At 39.1% G+C, this 23,963-nt stretch overlaps 1 protein-coding gene across 8 annotated transcripts in view; it reads right to left on the bottom strand.

Moving 5' to 3' along the window:
• The window catches only part of NBEA (neurobeachin), a 349,991-nt gene that overhangs the window by 90,106 nt on the left and 235,922 nt on the right, over positions 1–23,963 (bottom strand). For all 8 annotated transcript variants that reach the window (XM_083437001.1, XM_083437003.1, XM_083437002.1 and 5 more), the window contains 2 exons: positions 3,502–3,619; positions 1,342–1,444 (listed from right to left, as the gene is read on the bottom strand). In XM_083437001.1, coding sequence (XP_083293127.1) covers positions 1,342–1,444; positions 3,502–3,619 — 221 coding nt within the window. The remainder of the gene's footprint in view (positions 1–1,341; positions 1,445–3,501; positions 3,620–23,963) is intronic.

Below are 23,963 nucleotides of genomic sequence, written 5' to 3'. Positions count from 1 at the left end.
GACTGTTATATATTTGGTGTAAAAGAACTATACCCGCAGAAATCATATATGCTATAATTAACTTTGTATGATACAGAATGATGGAGTAGAAAAATTTGTTCCACTCACATTTTGGAAATGTTGGAATATTTTATTTCACTCACAGTATTAGTACAATCTACTTATTTGTAGGCATTACTTGGATCCTTTAAGGGCTTTTATTTTTGGATGCTACCTTCTGATTTGACAGAATATGATGCAAAACAAATCTCTTCTGATAGCTTCCTACTGGTAAGATAGCTGAAGAAATTCATGGAGTGTGAATTACTGTGGCAGAGTTAAATAAATTATGCACAGTAAATTGGTTCCATGCCCTTAAGTTTCAAATAAGGTAGGAAGGACACACTACTGTGGTGTTTTCTAAATCTGCCCAGCTTTGATCAAGTCACATTACCTTTTGGATATACTACCGCAAATGTGTATATGGAAATGTTACTTTTGTTTACTGGAAAACAGCAACATCTCAACAGACCAAGGAAGCAATATTCCCTAAGCACTTGTGTGTCAGCATGACTAGTAAGCATTTCAGTAGGAGATGGGAGAGCGTTGGTTGGTGAACTGTGTCCTATGAGGCTGGGAGTTAACAAAATCTTCTAAATAACCAGTATCCCTACCATTGTGAGCATCTTTATCATGTTCATGACATTTTAAACATAAGTAAAATCCTTGCATACATTTTCTGTGCTGTTAGCATTAAACGCCAGTGAACAGGCACCCCTACATAAAAATCTAATTTCTACACAAAGGGATAGTCTCTGACTTGTAACAGTAGAGTAGGCAACATTTTTAAAAAATCAAAACAGTGAAAGATCCACACACTATTTAAACAATAATTTTCCTGTAAGTGGAACAGACTAAAATACAAAGATGGTGAAGGTGGAATTTTCTAATTATACTTAAAAAAGAATGCATATTATAAGTAACTTAGGCCGCAATTGCAAGCATACTTTCCTGTGAGTCGCCAATTAAGTCAGTAGGACGGAATAAACGTTTATAGAATTGCACTGTTAAAAACTAATCTGTTAATTCCATCTTGATGACGATTCCAGAACACCTGGCAGTAACCTGTTTAACAATTATGATTCCTGTCTGAACAGGAAGCGATCTGAGAGTGAATGGACATGACACCCACAAATGATTTTACTTGAAAGTAATGCAATGTTTCCGTGACTATGATCACTGACGCATGATAGATGCTCCACATAATCGAGCTTTCATGCATTATCATCACATGACAATCTTGTGTGAATCTACTCTGAAGTTACCACAAAAGAAAACAGGAAATAAGATATATCATGATACCTAGCTTGTGGCAAGCCATAGCTGGTTCCTACTCCAACACGAGGTAAGCTGTACACAACCTTTTTGACTGTTGCTTGGTCAGGAAAATTGAACATTACGGAAGCTGTTGGACAACCAGAATTGAGATGTTAGGAACTGACTAATGTGCAAACAGATGTTTCTGTGTACAACACCTCATGATATCTCACAAAAAACATTACATTTATTTATAAGTAAAAGTATTACTATGCAGCCCACTCACATGCAATATCAAGATGCCGCAATAAATAAAATATAATAAAATGATGCAAAATAGTCACAAGAATGACTTGCTCATAATCATAAGCAACTGAATAGGTCTGTTGGCATACAGAGTCTTCAAGAGACGTCTAAAGATTAACAGTGACGCCTGGTGTTATTCTAATAAATAAATAAATAAATAAATAAATAAATAAATGCATATTTTAATAAATCTATATGATAATGTATATTTATTTATTAAACTATTTTTAGCCCAGCTAAAAATCTCAGGGTGCAAGTAATATTTTACACATGGTATAAAATAACAGGTGCACTGCTATACATAAGATCACAACCAATCAGCAAATCTCATCAAACTGGGAGGCCCAATATCAACTACAGTTTGCATGACCCAAAGGTCTGCATAAGCAGGCAGCTCTTAACTTGGTGACAAAAGAAGACCACTGATGGTGTCAGCTGAATCTCTGAGGGGAGAGTGTTATGCAGCTGGGACTCCACAGCCATGAAGCCATCTCTTTCATCTCCATATTGATATATAGTTACCAAAGAAGGGAGGTAAGAAAAGGTCATTGGCTGTAACTTTATCCTTCTATGAAACCAAGGCACTTTAAAGGACCCTTCTCAGATTCCTACATAGAAAGGTAGGCAGATCTTTACTGTGGATCAAGGTCCTATCTTGCAGAAAACCATATTCTGGAAGAAAGGTGCACATTCACCTGATCAGTCCTGTAGCACACTGAGCAGAATGCTCATTGGTTAAAAATTCACCAGAACTGCTGCTTGTTCGTACCAATTACATTGCTTTAATATTGTGGTGATTAACACAGCTTTTTACATCTAAAATACATACTTGGATCCTTTGAAAAGTGACACTTGTTTTACATAATTGCTTATTTGGGCGTAAAAGTTAATTCCTGAAGTGTTATTTCCTGGTATACATATACACCACCCATCCTATAACACAATGGACAGACAATTTTCTCCTCCGATTTATAACTAATAGCCTCCATATTTTGGACTCAGTTGTGGGGGAACACAATATCAGCTTTGTATTACACAAGAACATTCCAGTAATTTCAGTGATGTTTGCAGATCATTTCCAGGAGAATTCGCTGTGCTCAAATGAAGGGTTAATTGTTATGTTTATTTTTTTTTTGCAATACACAGATTTTATGCTACCAACAAATTCATCAGATGGCAAAGTTACACTCTTAGCTGTTTAAGATTCATTATATTTTGAAGTCTAATAAGTTTAAAGCATTATGTTGTTGTTTAAATAATTAGTGTGAGGACATAAGAAGGGCCTGCTGGATCAGGCCTGTGGACCATCTAGTCTAGCAACCTGTTCTCACAGTGGTCAATTATACACCTATGGGAAACCCAAAAGCCATTACCTGAGAGGAACAGCACTCTACCCCCTTGCAAGTCTCAGTATCTGGTATTCAGGGGCATACTGCCTCTGACAGCCGAGTAGAACATAGCCATTGTTCTACTCATAGCTCAACAGCATATCATGTGGCCTATCAGAGATATATCAGGTAGGATCCGAATTTCACCTTCTTTGGAAAAGCTCCTTCCCATAGCCAATATTTGCTAACAAATAAAAACAAAATTACTTTGATAACCTGAAGTCAATCACATTTGTTGTTAATATTTTGTTCATGAACTGCACCAAATATTTTATCTAAAACTGAGTAAAATTCAGAATATGAGCCATCCCACTACAGCAGCTGGGGCTCAGTGAAGCCTCCTCTTTCCCATTGTCCCATGCATTGGCATGTATGGATCATTACTTCTGCCTCGAAACAAAAAGTGAGAAACTAAATATCACTTCTGGATGCACATTTTCAGATCTGGTAGGTTTTCTTAGTTTTTAAACAGATGTACAAATACTTTATTCAAAACATGCATTGAACATACTTCTGTTTGCCATGAACACCTCCAAGGCTGTATTCTGAAGAAGGTAACGTCTTGAGAAAACAGCTCGAATTTCGCTGAACATCCATTTTCCATGAAGGCCTTCTGTATAAGCAAGAACCTACAAAAGAAAAAGAACACTTTTTGACTTGTGATTTGGGTGCTACTAATAAAAACCGACTTATGCTTAAGTATTATTTTTTTCCTGTATCTTGAAGAATTCTTTTTTGTGATATGATGCCATTCCCCCGTTTGCTGGGCAATGTCACACTTTAAAAAGATCACCACCTGCCAAATCTGGCGACCCTATGAATCATCAGCCACCTATTCTAAGGGGACAGAGATGAAAGAAAACCCCCGAGAAAATCCTGTTACTGAAGGAAACGTTGGTCAAATGAAAGCAAAGGGAAGTTCAGAGAAAGCAAAATTGTCTCAGGTTATTTGTCAGTGAAATAACCGACCAGAATTTTATTCTTGGGTTCCAGTCCTCCAACAGGTATCATGCCTCTATTAATGACAAATCTGGGTTTGAGAAACCACACAAGAGGAAAATACAAAAATGCAACATGTGGACAAATATTTCAGTTCCGCACTTTGACAATGACAATGGCAATAGCAGGAAGTTTTTATCATAGCAACATGCTGGTTTTTAAGGTGACCACAAGCTAGAAGCAGATACCTGAAAGCAAAATTTTTTGTTACTACCAAAAGACTTGACAATAGTATTATCATCACCTTTTAAGCTTCTTTTTTAGCCTTCCACTTTTGGGAACTGATTAATGACCTGATTTGATTTCTAAGGCTGCAATTCTAAGTACGGTATATCACCTAGGAAGTGAATGTGAGTGACCTCTGTGGAACTTACTTTGGAGTAAATATACGGCACATTTGGGTTAAATGTATGGCTGTCCACATCTAATTAATATTTGGATAGAGTTACATTCTTATTTACAGTCTAAAGTATGTTTTAGAAAGCAAACTTCCATGAATGATTTATTTATTTATTTATTGTTCTCTGTCATGGAATGAATTACGGTAATAATTCTAGTTGGCTAAAAAGCAAAGAAAAAAAGTGCACAGCTTAGAAGCACAGGTTTAAATAACAGTGGGACTACAAGGACACCGTATTTGAGTTGGTGCATAGGTACGATCCCATCAGTTATTGCTCATATATTATAGCTATCCGTGAATCATGTTGTAGAACATACCTTGTACTAAAGACTCCAAGTAATTAAGAATTTGCTAGGTGTATTCTAATGATTAATTATATTCACTATTTGATCAATGCAGCTTATTCCAGAACGAACTTTACCAGCTAAACATCGAATCAGTAGATCATGCAAGGCCTTTGTCTATCAGATTAAGGAGATTTTTAGCATCAAATGTCTTCTTCTGTGTACATAATTACACACGTATCAAGTCACCTTACAATATACCTTGATAGACATTTAGTTTTCTTTGATATATGATACTAAATACCACAAACCTTAATGCAAAATGTGAGGTAATCTAAAACAATGACTCCTCGATTTATACCAGTTTCTGTATAGGGTATTTTTTGTTAATGCTAAGCATTCAATGTTCTAGAAGAAATGAGAGACATCAGTGGATTTAAGATGCTAAAAATGTATATCTAGGATCATATGATGTTTTGTATGTCACAGAAGCTGCAGCCAGATACCCATAAATGTTCACCTGGTTGCTATACATAAGCACCAAAATTTGGAGTTATGCTAGAATTGGACCTTTCTTAACATGTAATGTTGTCCACACAAGTTAATGAAACATATTTAAAATCTGTGGAGAAATAAACTTTAATAACTTTATTAACTTTAATAAACTTTATTTAATAATAAAGAATAATAATCTTTATTATTAATATTTCTAAAGAAACCTTAGAATACAAACAATGAAAAATCCTGAGAATACAAACAGGGACATATATTCTCTCTCTCTATGAAACTGTGTGAAATACCTATTTTTCTGTCATAAAGGGAAACATTCACATGAAAGGAAAACAAGTAGGTAGAATGTGACAGTATGCATAAATATACATGGGCAAACCATATTCATTTGTTTAAGTCAGGGAAACAATATATATTTATGTTTCTTTATGCAAGGGAAAGGGTTTAGCTTGGAGGTAAAATCATACATTACACAGCAGCTCAGGATGTGATTGTCTTACTTCGGGTCTGGATGAAATTCCCCATAGGTCAGATTTATAGGGACTCTTGCTTTTGTTTTCTGCTCTCTCCAGCATGCTGTGGCAGAATTCAGCCCATGGACTGTTTTCTTCTTATAGTCATATTTGGAGAAGATATTGTAGGTCACCAAGTTCAAATTTCTGCTTGATGCAAGAAATCCATCCTTTGGTTGAATGACAAGGAGAACCTATTTCTCCCCATGCTAATTAATTGCATAGTTAAACTCATCTTACAACTCTGAAATTTTCTCTAATGCTGAATCAAAATCTACTCTCCTGTAACTTAAGTTCATTACATCTACTCCTCTGGGGCAGCATAGGACAAGACTTCTTCCATGTAAGAAACCTTCACATCTTTGAAGACTGCTATTATATTCCTCCAGTCCTTGGTCTTCTCCAGGCTAAACATACCCAGTTCCTTTAACCTTTCCTCATTGGGCTCCCCCCTGTTAAAGGTAAAGGGACCCCAACCATTAGGTCCAGTCGTGGACAACTCTGGGCTTGCGCGCTCATCTTGCTTTACTGGCTGAGGGAGCCGACGTACAGCTTCCGGGTCATGTGGCCAGCATGTCTAAGCCGCTTCTGGCAAAGCATGGAAACACCGTTTACCTTCCTGCCAGAGTGGTACCTATTTATCTACTTGTACTTTGACATGCTTTCAAACTGCTAGGTTGGCTGGAGATGGGAGCGGCTTAGTCATGCTGGCCACATGACCCAGAAGCTGTCTGTGGACAAACGCCAGCTCCCTCGGCCTATATAGCAAGATGAGCTTGCAACCCCAGAATCGTCCGCGACTGGACCTAACGGTCAGGGGTACCTTTACCTTTTAACATCAAACAACACAACACCGTTCTTAAATAAATAACGTATTGCCCTTGTTTGCCATTCTAAATCTTTCGAGGGGCTAAGGTGATCTACCAATGTGAATAAATGGTATGGTAGGTCTTTTTTCATTTGTACTTGTGTTTGAGTATCCCAGCACACAGACACAGAAAAAACAGAGTGCCATCCTAGCCAGAGTGCCTTGTTTCCCATTTTCCTCTACTGTGGCTTCTGGCACACTTGTGTGCTCTCCATAACTTTAGCTTACGACTGAGCATGCTAGTAGTGGTTTGAAAGTTAAGATCCAAGAATTGAAGCAGCCACATTTGGAGTCCTTTGGGTCTTCTCTCGCGGCCATAATTAATACTAGTAATGGAATCATTTCGCCCAAGGCAATGAAATAAAAACTGCTTCTAGAACTATAAGTGAATCCTTCCAATGTTTGTGATCTGTTAAAGAGCTTGCATTCCCTCCTCTCCGCCTGTTATTAGCCAGCATCCGTCTCATTGCTGATTGCCATTCCCCTGTGGCTCTTTTCTGGCCATACCCTGTTGGCAAACATAAGGGTATTGTGTGCATATGGCTAAAGATGGCTCTCTTATCTGACACACATATCCTCAAATAAGCTAGTATCCACATACCCACAGGGTGGGGGAGGGGGATGTGCAAGTCCCAAGCTAAAAATAATTGTAATGTCTAATCTTTAACTTTTTAGCATCAGGCTAGGTTGCTTTCACAGCAGCCTTCTAGAGAAAATCCAACACACGCCAGATGACAATTGCAAGCTAATCCCTTTCCTGCTTTCGATTTCTTTTTATGAACTGCAAAGGCAAGGTCCAAGAGACAGCCTCTGATGCATCTCAAGTCCAGTACATGCCTTTCAAACCTAATCAAGAGGGTGTAAAAATGTATATGGAAAGATGAAAGTGTCTTTGCCTTTGTAACATATGGCAAAAAAGCAGGAAAAGGCTGAAAGAGATGTTCCATAGGGGAAGGTTAAGTCTGATGCTAATGCTTATTTAAAATGGTGACAGTCTGGAGTAGTGAAGCCTTGCTGGGCTGCTTTAATTTCTCTCTGGAATAGCTTTCTCCCAACCTTCTGCAGCACATCAAAGTCTCTGGAGCTCAATTAAAATTGGATTATATTGAAATGCTCTGTCTATGGGACTGTGTGCTCACTAACACTTTTCTTTCGGTAATACTGCAGATGACAGTTGCCCATCCCAATTTAAACAGTTGTCATAGAGACCACAAACTAAAGCAGCAGTAACTAACAATACAAAGGAAAGGTAAGTGCTCGGATTTCTATGAATGAAGGGGTTAGCTTTCAGCTGCACTGGATATACCACAAGCCGTTAAATGCAGCTAACATAAAAGGCTGTAATATGCCAAGCAGCTTGGCAGAGAGAAGCAAAGTAAACGATTCAAGTAAAGAATTTCATTTGTGCCTAGATAGCAACCCTGTAATTAGACAAGTATTTTGTATGTGGCTATTCTTCCAGTACTTAAAATATCCAAAATTAATAGACTCTCTCTAAGGATCAGTACTGAAGGTGGGATATAGACAATAGCCAGCAGTCAGTAAATTGAAGAAGTTAATAATTACTTTCTAATTACCAGTTTAACATAATTGGAGTAATTACTAGGCACAGTAAGGGATTATTCTGTTATTTAATAAAAACAGAAAACTTTGTTTCCATGTGAATATGTAAAATGGGGAGCACCTTCATGCAATTCCATGAAAATTGAAATATAAACAGAGATTAGACTTCTTTGTATCATTTTATTAGTAAGATGTCCACTGAGAAAACAGAGGCTTATTTTATATGAGATTATATCCTGAGCTATTCCACAGACTCAAGTCAGATAATCATGTTATTCAACACAATTTTCATGATGTACAATGTAAATATAAAACATTTTAAAATAACCCATCTAAATGGGTATGTGATCAGACCTAAATAGCTTTTAATTTAAAATCTTGTTTAATGTTATTATATTGCTTCAAAGATTGTCGACTTTTTATATATAAAAAAATCCCTGTTCTGGCACTTTTCAAAAAAGCAAAATACTGTTATGAAGACAGCTTATATTTCTGGCAGCCATGCAGAGCAATACATTTGACAGCATAGATTGCAAGTAATGATATCATGTTCTCATGTAAATGGCATGTTTCTGGCACCATAAAAACTCACGACTTTTCTTGTAATTGGCTTACTCAGAGTCCCAAGGTTTTCTTCCCCTTGTCATTGTGCTGATCACCATGGAAATGAACAATTACTGTTAGTTTACTGTATGGCTCTATTTTTCTTTAAAGCCCTGGGTAAGCATGCTCCGTGCTCTCTTGGGGGAGACTGTGTTAGGATTTTGAAGCAGCAACAAGGCAGAGAGCACAAAGTGCAGGCCAAAGGGGAGGGAAGCAAAAATGTGTCAGAAAATCTAAAAAGTGCACAGATCAAAATTTGTCAAAACAAGGACTAGGTTTAAACCAACAAGAAAGGCCCCTACAGCTTGAGCCTTGACAAAGCATGGCCTATTTTATTTATTTTATTTTATTTTAAGCCCAGCTGTAGAAAACACCATCTAATGAACCTGTCTGGGGCTGCTGTCCCCATCCTGTCAGGCATGTCAGGAAATGACAAGCACTGGGGACAGGCCGCCGCCAGTCATAGACAGGCCTGCCAGCTGGAGAGTTCAGCCCCAATCTAATCACACCACCAGAAAATAACTTTTCATGCTTTCAGTCTGAAAAGATGGGCTCAAGAAAAGGGTGGGTGGGGGAAGACTGAAACAATGCCATTTGCTTCAATTGCATATTGTTCTCCAGACAGAAATTTTAAAAGAACTTATCAGCAAACGCATTCATGCTAATTAATATTAACAGAGCCTTGAGTTAGCCACAGAGGCTGACCAATAACAGACCATATTTATCATACTGCTATATCTTGTCTATGGATTCTAAGCTAATGAAAATGGAAGCCCAGCATTTTCCATTGTATTTTAAAATTAGCTCTCTTGAAGAAAAAAAATAAGTACTGTTATAATTTATTGTGATGTCCACACTGTTTTTTACATGGTTGCTTTTTGAGTGCTTGGCACCTACAGATCCATTCATTACACCGAAGCAGAACACCTCCACCCTACTTTAGGGAAGCTTCCCTAGGGCAAGTGAAAGTGTTGGCTTGGGAAGAAAGAAAAACAATCTGTTTCTCGGAGGTCATTAACAATCCTATAATCTGCAAGGCTACGTATGCAAAAATCAGTAACCTTCTTAGTCTGAAGTAGTGCAACACAATAGTAGGATACTAAAACATGTTCTGGTTTTGTTCTGGTTTTTAAAAAAGCTTCCTAGGACAAAAGTCATAATGGCGTATAATTGTTCTGCGCCAGAAAAAGCTGCTGTCAAGTAGCGGCTTTACAAACACTTCTAAAGTAGTTAAGAAGAAGAAGAAGAAGAGTTTGGATTTGATATCCCGCCTTTCACTCCCCTTCAGGAGTCTCAAAGCGTCTAACATTCTCCTTTCCCTTCCTCCCCCACAACAAACACTCTGTGAGGTGAGTGAGGTTGAGAGACTTCAAAGAAGTGTGACTGGCCCAAGGTCACCCAGCAGCTGCATGTGGAGGAGCGGAGACGCAAACCCAGTTCACCAGATTACGTGACTACCACTCTTAACCACTACACCACACTGGCTCTTAAGAAAGTACGTTTCAGGAATTTGAGGCCTATTCTATCCAATAGTCAAATACTCAATGTTACAAGAATAACAATCACCGTGCTAAAGATATATAAGCATCAACTGATTTTATCACAGCCCAAAGAGATGCATTGTGTGATCAGCTCTCCTAACTTCCCCTCCCCTTTAAAGCAGCTATGGAAAGAGGGGGTTCAGATTCTGAATGCAGCAGAGGTGCTTGAGGAGAGAATGTTTAACCCTTCCCTTTATACCATTTCCCCAACTGAAATAGCTCTTCTCTCTGCAGGGCTGGGTGGAAAAAAATATGTTGGTATCCGTCTGTCTTGAGAGCCAATGGAGTGCACCTGCAGCAGTGAAGTCAAACTGCTGCGTTAGCAACACCTAAGTGACTTCCCCAGGAAGCAAGCCTGGGCACTGTGTATGGAGATCCTGGGCTGCCTAGACAATGACCCCCATCTCGGCCTCACAGATGTGTTCCAAAGGAAAGCACAGCATTCATTTGGCAGTAGCTTGGCTACAGGGCAGTTGTCTTAGGGACTTCGCTGCAGATTTGTGTTGGGTTTTCTCCTGAAGATGAGCAGGAGGTTTAGGGTCAGAGTTTTCCCTCTCCTAGATGGGCTGCCTTCCCAGGTTGATAAGCCCCATCTGTCCCTTCTATAGCACACGCAGAAACCACTTTCTTGACCGTTGGACCCACTATTGGTCTCATCCATTCAATATGCCAGAGCCTGCCTTTGTATGCAAAGGCATACAAAGGATTTAAGACCCATCAGCTGCCCTCACCTGATTTAGCCAGCCAGTCAAAACCATTCCTGAGGTGTGGCTGCTGTCACATGCTGACAGCTTCTAGGTGAGAGCGGAGTGCAGGGTGGGGACCTAAGGAGGATGAATTACCCCACGAGGAGCATGATGTGACCCCCACCAGAGGTACCACCCCACCCCTAATACCCCTCGTGTGGAGAAATACAGGTAAGATATTGGTACCTGCCTTCCCCCCGCCAGTGGAAATGAAAAATAAAGATTTAGAAATGGCTATTCCTTTCCACAGTAAGTGATAACTTCCAATTCAATGAACAAAAGCTATTTTGTTAAATATCTCACATAGTTTCACACCCTAAAATATCAGCATGAATAAATTATACATGTCGCATTCAATCAAAACCAATTTTCTCACAGGAACTTTACATCATTCATTGTATGCAATTATCCTCCAAGATCCAGTTACTAAAAGGGGGTGGCAACTGTGATATGTGCTTTATCAGCGGCTTTAATAACTATTGGCGGTCAGCAAAGGGATACACAGATTAAAGAATCCTAAATTCCCTCTTGGATTCACAAAGAAAACATGCTGTACTCGCCATTGTCTGATACACACACACACACACACACACACACACATTCACTTGCCAGCCCGTTCCCTCTCTATTTTCTAATACCCTGCCCAGATCACCTTGAACTTTCTTGTATGTCTGGAAGTAAACCTAACTTCTTTTTCTACTGCCAAGTCCCACTGAGAATACAGTATAATTTTATTATTGTGTAGGCCTGTGTGCCTAATGATAGATGAAGGTATTCTGCTAGGAATAGAAACTTTTCAGAACAAGTGTAAACAAACTGTAAGGTATGCACATTCTGATATTTTAGAAGTTTGTAATTCTGCCAGATTTTCCTCATAGGAAGAGCGGCTTGCATCTAATTGTTGCCCTGCCAACCTTCAGTACTTGATGCAAAGCTTGGACCTCGCTCAACAAGCAGTTCAAATAAAATAAAAATAACTAAAATAAAGTGAAGTCCCACCTCACCAACCTTTAGCAGCTATTTGAGAATGTCAACAAGCATGTGGATAGGGTTGATCTGATAGACATTATATAGTTGGACTTTCAAAAACTTTCAGACAAAGTCTTCATTGAAGGCTGTTGAGCAAACTTAGCACTCATGCAATAAGAAAATTACAAGTCCTCCAATACTTTAGGAACACGTATCAGGAAGTAGTGGATAATCAAAAGTAGGAGGAGCGAGTGCTATTGTGCTCAGGTCCTGCTTGGAGGATGGGAGAGGACGAATGCAGGAGACTGTTGTGACAGGATGGAGGAGAGAGCCGCCACTTGCCATTTGAGGGCATTGGGGTGAAGGCCTCTGCTGAGGCTTCCTGGAGAAAGGAAAAGGATGGTGGAAACTTCCAGTTTCTTGTAGAAGCATCTTATGATTGTGCACAAGAGCCAAAAGTTTTTCCAGGCTGGCTGATGTAAGTGGAGGTTGGAGAACCTCTGATACAGAAGGAGGCTGCTTCATTGGCTCTGTGAATGGCAAAGTCCAAGTGGCGTTCTTTAGCGTCTGTCAGCTGGGAGTCCCCATCCTGAGGAAAGTAAGTTCCTAGAGACTGAAGTGAAGTCCACTGAAGTGAAGTCCACATTTGGGATCTTTAATAAGATCATAAACTCAGTCTCGAGGGAGTAGAATTGGTTAGAAATAGATGCTAGCTTCTTAACTTGGAGTGGCAAATCCCATTCATATTTGGATACATTCCTTAGCAGAGGTAGAACTGGAACACCAGAGTTAAAAGTTTTAGGTTCAGCTGGCACCACTGCTGCCTCAACATGATTTGCAGAAAATGAATCAAACAAGCTTTATTTCTCTTTTACTGTAACATAACCTTCTTGATAATGAATAAATAGTAAATGCTTTCTATAGGAAGGCTTTCTACACTTTCTCATATGACTTGTTGTGAAGGCTCCGATAGTCTGTCGTCTCCAGATTTGGTTACAAAGCAATGAGTTAATTTCATCATGCTAGCAGATTGTTGGATAAGGCTGACTAAGAGCTGTTTGAGAGTGAAACAGATGCCCTCAGAAGGTGGTGGGCGGCCCTGCATGGAAGGTTTTGAAGCAGATGTTGGATGGCCATCTGCAATGGATGCTTTGAGATTCCTGCATTGCAGGGGTTAGACTAGATGACTTCCAACTCTATGATTCTACGGCCTTTTTGAACCTGTTTTGGAGGTCTAGCTGCACTTGTTGATCTGCCAAAATAGGTCTAATTTCACCAAACTCCCAGTGGGTTAAGTTAGTTGAATTTAGGTTTCATTGAATTCATTGAGACATTAGTAATCACTTCTCATTGATTTCAATGAAAACTAAGTTCAGCTAAGTCTGATACAAGTGAAGTATCTGTTTAACTCTCCACCCCCAATAACCTATAGTAACAAGTGTGGAAAACAACCCAGTGATACAGTTGATAATAAACTGAGCATGAGTAAGCAATGCACTCCCACTGCAAATAAGGCACCATAATAATGACTTACATTACTAGTTGTTCAATCTTATGCATGTTTACTTAAAATTAAGGCCCTTTGTATTCAATAGGGTTTACTCCCAGGTGTACGGGATTGCAATCTAAGGGTATTACAATTATTCCAACTCTACTCTGCATTGATAAAGCTGTTGCGGCAGTAATGTGTTCCATTCTGGTTACTGAAGTCCAAGACAGACATAGATAAACTGGAAGAAAGCAGACTAACAAAAATTATCAGAAGTCTGTCTTACTTAGCTTGAATAAGAAGAAAAACTGAGTGAGAACTAGATATGGACTTCAAAGGGGGTCTTTTAAAACTTTTCTGATTCCTTTCAGGAAGGGTAGAGCCGAATTAAATTACAAAAAAAATAGGCTGCTATTTTGATGCCATTGACATTATGTGGACACTGCAAAAACCTTTCATGCATGAGCAGCACAGATCCCAAAGTAAATACCCAGTAGTCTTAAAGAACTTATTTTATTGCCTACTTTGGATACCCTAAAAAATTGTCTGCAAAAACAGACAGGACATTTGGATAATTTTTGAACTCTTAGAATGGCAAAGAATATGGTACAGAACCTTCCATGATACTTATTGATTGAAATAAAATCAGTTTTTATGATTATGACTGATGACAGATTGGCAATTTACAAAAGATGATCACTCTAGTCACTATAATTATTACTATCTGGTTGAATGTAACATTTTTCCAGCAGCAAAAAAATAATGGGTGATAATATTCAGTTGTGGTGTCGTGCTTATACAATAAACTTCTACTTGTGGAAGTGGAACTTTCTCTTCTCATCCTCCCCCTTGCAGTCTGCCATCTTTGCAGAACTGGGAAACCCTCCAGAACAGATGGAGGATAAAGGGGGATGCAGGGGACAGAGTAGAAGTAATTCCACCACTGGTTAAACATTGGATCATGCCCACTATCTCTGTAGGGAAAGTATGCATATATCTGTACATACAGTATGTGACTGTACTTCACTAAGGGTACATGAACTAGGAAGGCTATGCATGCACCAATCCCTGCTCGGCCAGTCTTGGAAGATAACAGCAGTATGTAATCAAGAGGAGGTAATAACAGCAAAATGAATTTTGCATGAGTTTGTATTGTACAGTCTGACACATGATGTAGCAACCTTGCTGAGACTAAGAAGGTCTCACATGTGGTCAGTACTCAGCTGGGAAGCTTCCTGAGAACCTTGTGCATACTGTCCAGAGTGGAAGCAAGGCTAGATAAGGGAAGAAAATGCACGTTTTTAGTTGTGTTCAAACATTTCTGAAAGGGATTCCACACATGAGAGTATTTCTAGCGCAGGCCATTAACATATTTAGAAAGTTGCTCCATGGTATTTCAGAGCCTGTCTGTTGATATCACTGTGTTGATTGAAAATAACCATGGTTCCCTCGTTGGCCGTAACCTAAAACAGCTAAGCATGCTTAAATCGACTAAAACCAATTATCTTGCGCATGCTTAGCTCACTGTTGGTTTGTGACCTTTATTTGTTAGCTTGATGCCTATCTTGCTTTTGGATTGCAGGGATTGCATGATCCTCACTTTATCTGAGTTGTGATGGATTTGACCATTGGAAATGGCCTCAATGGTTTTTTTTTTTCACCAAATGGATAATAAAATCCATTAGGAGAAAAAAAATAGAAACAAAGGAATATTAGTAACCACAAATGAATGGAAAATTTCTTTTATCTTTTTTGTGTGAGATGAATCAAATATATGGAATAACCAGTTAAAATATTGTTTATATGTAAGTATATAATTTTGTTGCGCACAGTATCTGTATTCAAACTTCTAATGTATTGTTTGTCATTAGCTTACATATTGCTGCCTTACAGTGGCATTATTCAATTCATTTCATTCATCCAGAAGCAAAGAAAGCTCTGACCTCCTGACCCCAATTTTCACTTAAAGAAACAAATTTCTTTTTGCAAACAAATTCAATTTTTCTCCTGTCAACCTTTAGCCTTGCTTTAAAATATTAAGCTTTTCCCCATTATAGTAAGCAATCAGGTTTCCACTATACAAATTTAACATTAATCTCTACTTTATAATCTGGTGAGAACGTTACCTTCATTTTATTCAGTACTGCCAAAAAGAATACAAGTAGGTATACCCTTGCAATCTTCAAGCACACAATGACACTCTAAGTGCAAAGCTATACTTTTAAATTTAATTGCTTTTTAACATTTTGCAAGGTAAAACAATCAGCTGGGTAGGGGATACAGCTCTGCTTAAAAGGGAGGAAACATGACACATGGAGAGCAAAATCTGTTGATGAAATATAAATGTATTCCAAAACAAATGGTTCCACAAGGCCCCAAAGCAGTTGTTTTGAGGCAGGGTTTACAGAGGCCATTTCCCCACCTTCAGTCACTACCACTTTTTATCATGAAAATGAGGTCCAGGTTGGAGGTTACGGGTGGGAGGCAACATAATGTCTTTTTTATTTCCCCCCCAGAGCAAAACTCTCCCAAGATAGTAATGGGATTGAAATCACTCTGTAGCAAAGGGCAGAAATGGCAACATAACTGTGGCTGTATTACTATGCCAAATTATAATGTATTCCTAACTCAATCTTGTTCATCAGACATTGACTTCTTCTTTTAAAAAAAAAAAAAAAAAGTACATAACTACTTCTGACGTCAAACTCTTCTGCTTGCAGTATAAAATAAATATGTGGCTAACTTGAAAAAAGATAATTTATTTTCAAAAATATGTTTGCTGCAATCCAAGTTCTATGAACAACCCTGTAGCTGCTCCAACTCCCTGAATTCCTTCAAGGTAAGGTAAAGGACCCCTGGACTTTTCTGAGCTGTTCCTAAAAGCCAGGGGACTCATCAGAGTAGCATAGGATGTGTCATGAGGAACTGCAGTTGTAAGAAGAAATCACAGAAGGCCTGATATTTCAAGGAATTTCTTAGGTGTTCACATAAGGGTCTGTGGACTCCACCTGTTATTATCAGTCATAACTAAGCACTGAGGTGACAGAGAGATTTGGTTTAAACATAGTGTCAAACCAAGGTTTAATGCTGCTGTGACAAGTCTAGAAGAAGCCTCTCTGACTCATGAACTCAAGTGTAGTTAGTGACTTCCTTGTTTGCAGCAAACCATATCTGAATTGGCAGGATTACAAACATTGGTAGGATTGACAGAAAACTTGTAGTTGAAATTTGAGCTATGTATTGGCGAAGGATTCATAAGAATAGAGTTATGAAAGAGATGCAGAGGGGGAAATCATTATATTAAGATCCAAAATGGGGGTCGGGAGGGAAGTCAAAAGGGATTATATGTTTATGTATTTAATTTGTTTGTTTATGTAAAATAGAAAATGCAAAAATAAAATTTATTTTAAAAAATCTGAATTGGCAAAGGGTTTGGGGAAAACACCCGGATAAACCAGGATTGCAACCTAGGATTAAACCATAATTTAAATAGTTCAGATCTCATCCCACGCCCCTCCCCAGCCTGATCACAGTTAAGATTCCCCCCCCCCCACTTTTATTGAGATGAGGCTCATTAATTAAAGGTTCCATGAAGGGATTAATGTTTTGTGGCCTTAGCTATGAAGAAGTGTTTCTTTGAATTCCCATCACTAGAAATAATTGTATTGACTGGTTTTTCTGACAGAAATTCAATCAGTACAATTCTTCATTGGAATATAACGTGTCAGAAATTTCAGATTGGCCCACAAATTTTTGTTTATTAGAATTGTAGACAACTTCATAATGGACTAGATTAATTTTTGGTTTTTCTCATCTGTGAATAACAATAATGTAACTGGGTCAAGGTACATGCAGGAGGCAGGAGAACTACAAGTCCCAGAGCTCTTTCTTGCGCCTCCATGTTTTCTTGTCTGCAGGCTTCCTAGGAAGTACAGTGCCTCTGCCTCACAAGCTAGAAGTAGAAAGGCCTTTGCCAATCACCTCTCAAATAAGTACAGTACTTGAATACTTGATTAATGAGTCACCGCCTTGAAATGGCGTGTGTGTGTGTAATTCAGTTCCAGTTAAGGTTTAAGGCAACTGAGAGCTCAATTGGTAGAGCACAAGACTCTTAATCTCAGAGTCGTGGGTTTGAGCAAAGTAAAGTTGGGTAAAGATTCTTGCATTGCAGGAGGCCGGACTAGATAGCCCTCATGGTCCATTCCAATTCTATGAGAGGTTTTACATTCAACTAACTCTAGGGGCACTCAGACACGGGTGGCACTGTGGGTTAAACCACAGAACCTAGGGCTTGCCGATCAGAAGGTCAGTGGTTCAAATCCCCATGACAGGGTGAGCTCCCGTTGCTCGATCCCCTGCTCCTGCCAACCTAGCAGTTCGAAAACACGGCAAAGTGCAAGTAGATAAATAGGTACCATTCCGGCAGGAAGGTAAACGGCTCTGATTTGCCAGAAGCGGCTTGGTCATGCTGGCCACATGACCCGGAAGCTGTATGCCGGCGCCCTCTGTCAATAAAGCGAGATGAGCACCGCAACCCCAGAGTCGTCCGTGACTGGACCTAATGGTCAGGGGTCCCTTTACCTTTTTAACTCTAGGGGAGAACCCTGTAAACTGATTCACAGTCAGATTTAGTTAGATTCGTATACTTAGATAGTAACTTCCAAGCTTTGAGCTTTTGAATGAATTGCATTATGACTAACTAGTAATACTGATCTTCAGAGTAACTATACTCCTTATAATTTTTGAATGGCTGCATCATATTATTAAATCATTCTTAAGAGTGAAAATCATTCTTATTGTGCTTCGATTCTTGCCTTTCAACTGTTATTAGCATTAATATTACAGAGCTTAGGCTACCCTTTAAGTCAGAAGTGGCTCATTCAAGAGGAACTGGCACAGACCTTGGAGCTACATTTACAAGGGTAAGGAAAAGCACAATTCCCAAACCCCTTCAACATACCACATAGAGAAGTGCTTCATATGAAAGCCTATTTAAGAGAAGAGATTGCAACAAAGAAAAGGCCTACAAATAGCTTTATGATGGTGCTGCAGGAGTACTTTATGGAAACTGAGTAGTGTCTAAAAAGTGCCCTGTCAGTTTTCGGCTCCCTCTTGCCAGCTGCATTAAAATGCGGCTCTGGGCAATTTTTTTTTTGTCTGGAATTTCAGGAGCAGAGAGTACAAAAGAGCTGATGAGCAATGAATGCTTCACCCTTCCTCAATTAATCTTGTCTTTCTACCTTTGCTTTTGCTTTCCCTCTACATGAAGGTAATAATGACACCCTCATCCATTATCCTTTTATCCCTGTTATTCTCGTGAAATTGCTTAATAATATGTTACAGATTCGTCTTCACTCACATAATTCTTCCTGTCATTTGCAGTATATCATCCTGCAAACATACAGCCCACTTTCACTGGCCGTTCTTTGAAGATTATTGTCACTGACATCTTGAGGATGCGTTTGGAATCTGGAGCATCATTTCCGTTGCGATGGGGAATTACACTGACTTATCTGTCATTGCCAAAAGCACAACAAGCAATTCAGTGTTAATGCAAAGGTAACACAGGTTTTTATCATGCCGCCAGAACAAGAGCTCTTGTGAATTTATGCTAATATGGCCCTTTTATACTTTAATAACCTCCTCCCTTACTGGAAAAAAAAGTATTAATGCATGCATGCACTTTCTCTTTCTCTCTTACTCTCACACACATACACACACACACATACACACTGTTAGTTTGATAATCTATGTCATAGTGTGGTAAGTAATTTGTAGATGATCCTCTTGTAATTATTTATTGCAAATCTTTTTATGAATGCTAATCTCATAGAGTTACAGCAGATTGCTAGTTCTATTCAATATGGAGAAGTAGTGAGAACAAACCATGTCTTATTTCTTGCAGCTAAAACAATCACTGAAATGATTCTTGCTATGCTGTTTCTGGTTTTTTCCACCAAAGTAAGTGCGGGATTTTTTTATTTTTTTTAAAACGGCTTCTAAAGCTCTCTCTGATTGCTGATTCAGTTTGCTTTCCTCATCAAGAGAATCAGGAATACTACAAGCAAGCAGTTCGCCTTGATCCAGGGTGGCATTCCAGAGGGACCAAGGCTATCCAGCATGCATGCCAAATCTGACAACACATGACAAGCCGGTCGGCGTGCAGTAATTTGACTAATTATACTGGATTAGAGCATATTAATGCAAGCTGTTTTCTCCAGAGTTAATGACCTGCTGACTGGGTTCTGTAAGGCCCCACTAGGTCTACAGACAGCTAAAAAACAAAACCTTGCCTTCTAAGCCCTCGTCATTTCACATCAGCAAATGAGTATATCAAACTACTGAGCAGCAAAATGTAAGCGACATTTTGTCTGCTACAAACTCATGTATCCTCCCTTAGCTTTCCACCTCAAGGGTTTCTTTGATATAAAATTAAAATCTGCTTTTTGCGGGTCTGAAAAATACTACCCAAAAGCAGAGGGAGAAATTGCTTTTCTAGATGTTTATTTGTCAAGTTAAAGGAATAGTGGAGGGTGTTAAATATATGGAGAGACAAATTACTGGACGACATATCTGTGAGACATAGTTTATAAATCTTTCCTTTACATAATTCTTTTTTTTATTACACAAAATGGATCTATTACCTATAGATATATATTAATATCAAGGAAATGGCTTTTCCATCTATGTCACTCTGTTTAGTTGCTTATACAGTTTTGGAAATTATTATTTATGGCTGCAATTTTCTTTTTTTCTTTCTTTCCTAGAGGTGAACTCTTTGTAAATAGTTGGCAGTTCATAATAATCTGGACAGCATTATGCAATAAATAGCAGCATCCAAGGTATTTATTGATTTATTTAGATATTTAGCCAAACCCTTCTCTAAAAGGTCCAGAAAGGTAACAATAAATGATAAAATAACATTTTAAAAGATAAATGCAATTTAATATCACCACAGTGCTAACCATCTTCCAGTCACAAAATAATTGTACAGAACTAGTTTTCAAACTTAGTTCCTTGACACACACACACAGAGCGAGCGAGCAATGTATTTTGTCACATTTTATACGTTTTGGTTATAAGGTCATAGAATCATAGAGTTGGATTCTCTATGGTTATCTATTACATCCCTTGCTCAGTGCAGCATCTGCAGTTTAGGTGCAGCTACAGAATCCCTGGCATATGGTTGTCTAGTATCTGCGTAACTACCTCTAGCAAAGAAGAGCCCACCACCTTCAGAGGCCGTCTGCTACATTGTCAAACCCTTACTACACAATATTGGCTTCCCTGCAATTTCCACCTACTGGTTCTACTCCTGCCTTCTGGAGGAACAGAGAACAAGTCTGTTTCGTTTTTGGATATTTGAAGGAAGTGTCCCATCCCTCTCTCACTAAAAAAAAGTCTATTCTCACCCAGATGCTTTCAAGAAGACTTCCACTTTCATGGATTTCCATGCAGGTGTATATATCCTTTACATAGAATGCTAATTACTCTTCTTTTCCGCTGGGTCTATTCACCAATATATTACATTCACAAGTCTTATCCTACCAAGTCTCAATAACACTTATGAGATTGTATTTACCTCCCTGTGCTGTTTTCCTGTGTTTATTTTTCATACACCATGTATTAGTATATAGCTATCAGAGGCCTAGGATGTTGCACCTTCCCAGTTTCCCTGCTGTGTTTAACTGTAAATTACTGGGTGCCACCTCCACTGTCCTGCTTCTTGCTTTGTTTGAAAAAGACACGGTGCATGCCTAATTAGTGATCTGATGAAAGGATACTCTGCATGAATATGCACATGTGTACACCGCCAAAACAGATGGGTGGCACAGAGAGATCTGGCAGTGTGTATCACCTGTGTGGGAGGTGAAATCATTGTCTATATTTCGCCTCAAGCAAGTGGTCAGAAGTGGCAAAGCTGTCCATGTTAGGAAACGTGTGCTGAAACATACAGACACTCATGTTGTGATTGCCGGACGTCAGAGCAGGCTTGCACAACTGGAGAGCCGCAAAGTGAATGCAACTCACCAGCCATGAGTATCAGCCACAAGATGTCCTGGTTTTGCTACCTGCCTGGGAGGCTGTCCTGGGAAATTGAGAGGCACCTGAAAATCCACCATATATGGCTAGTGAGCTGCACTTAGCTTTTTACCTCACAAGTTCATGACAGAAAAGGAGATATTATATTTATAAGAGGGCAACACAATCATCAGCTTAATATGAGCAAAACACAACCTGCTTGTTCCCTCCTCATAAGTTTTGTTTTTGTTTTCTTTTTTGCTGTCAAAGGCATATGAAATTTAATGCTCCTTTATTATTTTTTCCCCTGCTCACTTAACCAACACTCTATACACAAATACAAAAAGTGTGTCGGGAATATTAGAATAAAAACCTTTTAAAAATAATAGTAAGATGGTTAACTCTTAAACCTAATCTGTAACCCGAGTAAAAATTATACACTGGACGTTTGTAAGCATTGGTGGAAATCATTAATTGCATTGATATTCCAGGATATGTGCCATCTAGCTTCACAATTGTGTAATAAACAAATGCTACACTTCAGAATTGGTTGTTCCACTTTTTTTGCATTCACCTTATTTATTCTCTGCCTTAGTAAGTCCTGCATAAAAGCATGCAAGCAAGCGTTTATTCTAATGGGGACCCATTAATCATTGTGGTAGGAGAGGGGAAGGACACAGAATGGAAAGATTATCTTTACCTCCCATATTTCTCAAGGGATAGGAGAGAGGACAAACGTGTCTCTTCCTCCTTCTATCTTACCCCCTGGAGAAATATGTGGGAAGGTGCAGGGCTAAAAGAAAGGAAGATCATAATAACAGGTAATGAAACCTAATAATAGTGGAGAAACGGCGCTCTTTCCTTCTGAAAAAGAAAAGTGCAACTTGATTAGATGGCTTCTAGCCTCAAGTCTCAACTACTTGCCCACAGCATACAGGGTCATTACGTGAGCTATTGAATCCTATACCAACAACATCTGAATTGAGGGCCACAAGCCAGCAAGAATTGCTCTATGAGTTGAGCAGAAAGGAGAAATCAGACCGGCAATGGCTAACCTGTGAAACTCCAGATAAAAACAATCAGATACCTGGTGATGTAAAAGGCCTCTCCCTTTGAGCCTGGAGATCTGATGCCAGGCAGAGTAGACAGTACTAAGCTAGATAAACAAATATATGCACCAGGTAGAAGGCCGCTTCCTATGGTGCACACATCACTTAAAATAATGGGATTTATGTGCAGCCAGCTGCACAATATGACAGTTATTGATCCAAGTCTAATGATGGAAAATGCTGCCAAATAAAATAGAACAAACAAAATGGTACAGGGCATTCTTGTTTTGTAAAGAAAATTTCATGGCAAGGTAGAATAGCAGTACTCTAAACACATTGATTCTATTGAACATATTGAGCCATTGTTTCCCGTATATACTGTTACAGCATCTGTTGCCTCAATGCATTCGCAGGGAGCAGCCAAGCAGAGCTCTTTCAGGTGGTAAAAAAAAAGTTACTAACACCTGCTTCAGTCAATAGGTGCTGGAACTTCACACTGATCTTGATGCTGATGTTAATAAATATGGTCTCTGGTGAGGTGGGCAGGACAGTTTATTTGAACTCTGTGGGGTCAGGGAAATGAGAACATGCAGGAGGTGATTCTCACTTGCCCTCTTGGCCCTTGCCCTTCCTGGCTTGTGTGTGTGTGTGTTGTTTGTGTGACGGGATTGATCCCAGTGGTAGTTAATGCATCCTTGTATGAGATGATGTTTCTTATCACTTTGAAGAAAGCAGTGGTGCATCCATTCATGGAAAAAAGCTCCCTGCACTCCGAGATTCTTGATAACTTCTTCCCAGTCACTAATACAGTGGTACCTTGGTTCTCAAATGTAATTTGTTCCAGAGGTCCGTTCGACTTCCGAAACATTCAAAAACCAAGGCGCGGCTTCTGATTGGTGCTGGCGCCCAAGAAACAACTGCATTGGAAGTTTGGCTTCTGAAAAACTTTCAGAAACTGGAACACTTACTTCTGGGTTTTCACCGCTTGGGAGCCGATTTGTTCGTCAACCAAGCCGTTCAAGAACCAAGGTTCCACCGTACTCCCTTTTCCAGGGCAAGGTGCTTGAGAGGGTAGTGGTTGTTCAGCTGCAAGCACTAAAAGGTACCCTATCTCAAAACTATCTCACCCTTTCCTTTCGGTCAACTGTATCAAATTTGTCAGTGTAACTATGGATACGATTGGACAAAGTGAGCATACATGTGTGTGTGGAGATTAAAATTCTGGGTTCACAATTCAAGGTGAAGGAAGCACACACATATATACATATAGGAAAGCAGACATATTTAAGAGAGTGAGAAGGCAATAGTAAAAGTTAAATGAAGTAGGATAAGGCTGGTATGGATGTACCCTTAAATGCTGCAAACTACAGTAAAGCTTGTATACTGTATTTTTCAGTGTATAAGATGCCCCCATGTAT

Source organism: Podarcis tiliguerta (genome assembly GCF_965153285.1).
Source record: "Podarcis tiliguerta genome assembly, chromosome: 4".
Taxonomy (NCBI): Eukaryota; Metazoa; Chordata; class Lepidosauria; order Squamata; family Lacertidae; genus Podarcis; species Podarcis tiliguerta.
Note: the sequence above shows the minus strand (reverse complement) of the source record. Positions and strands in the feature narration are given on the sequence as shown.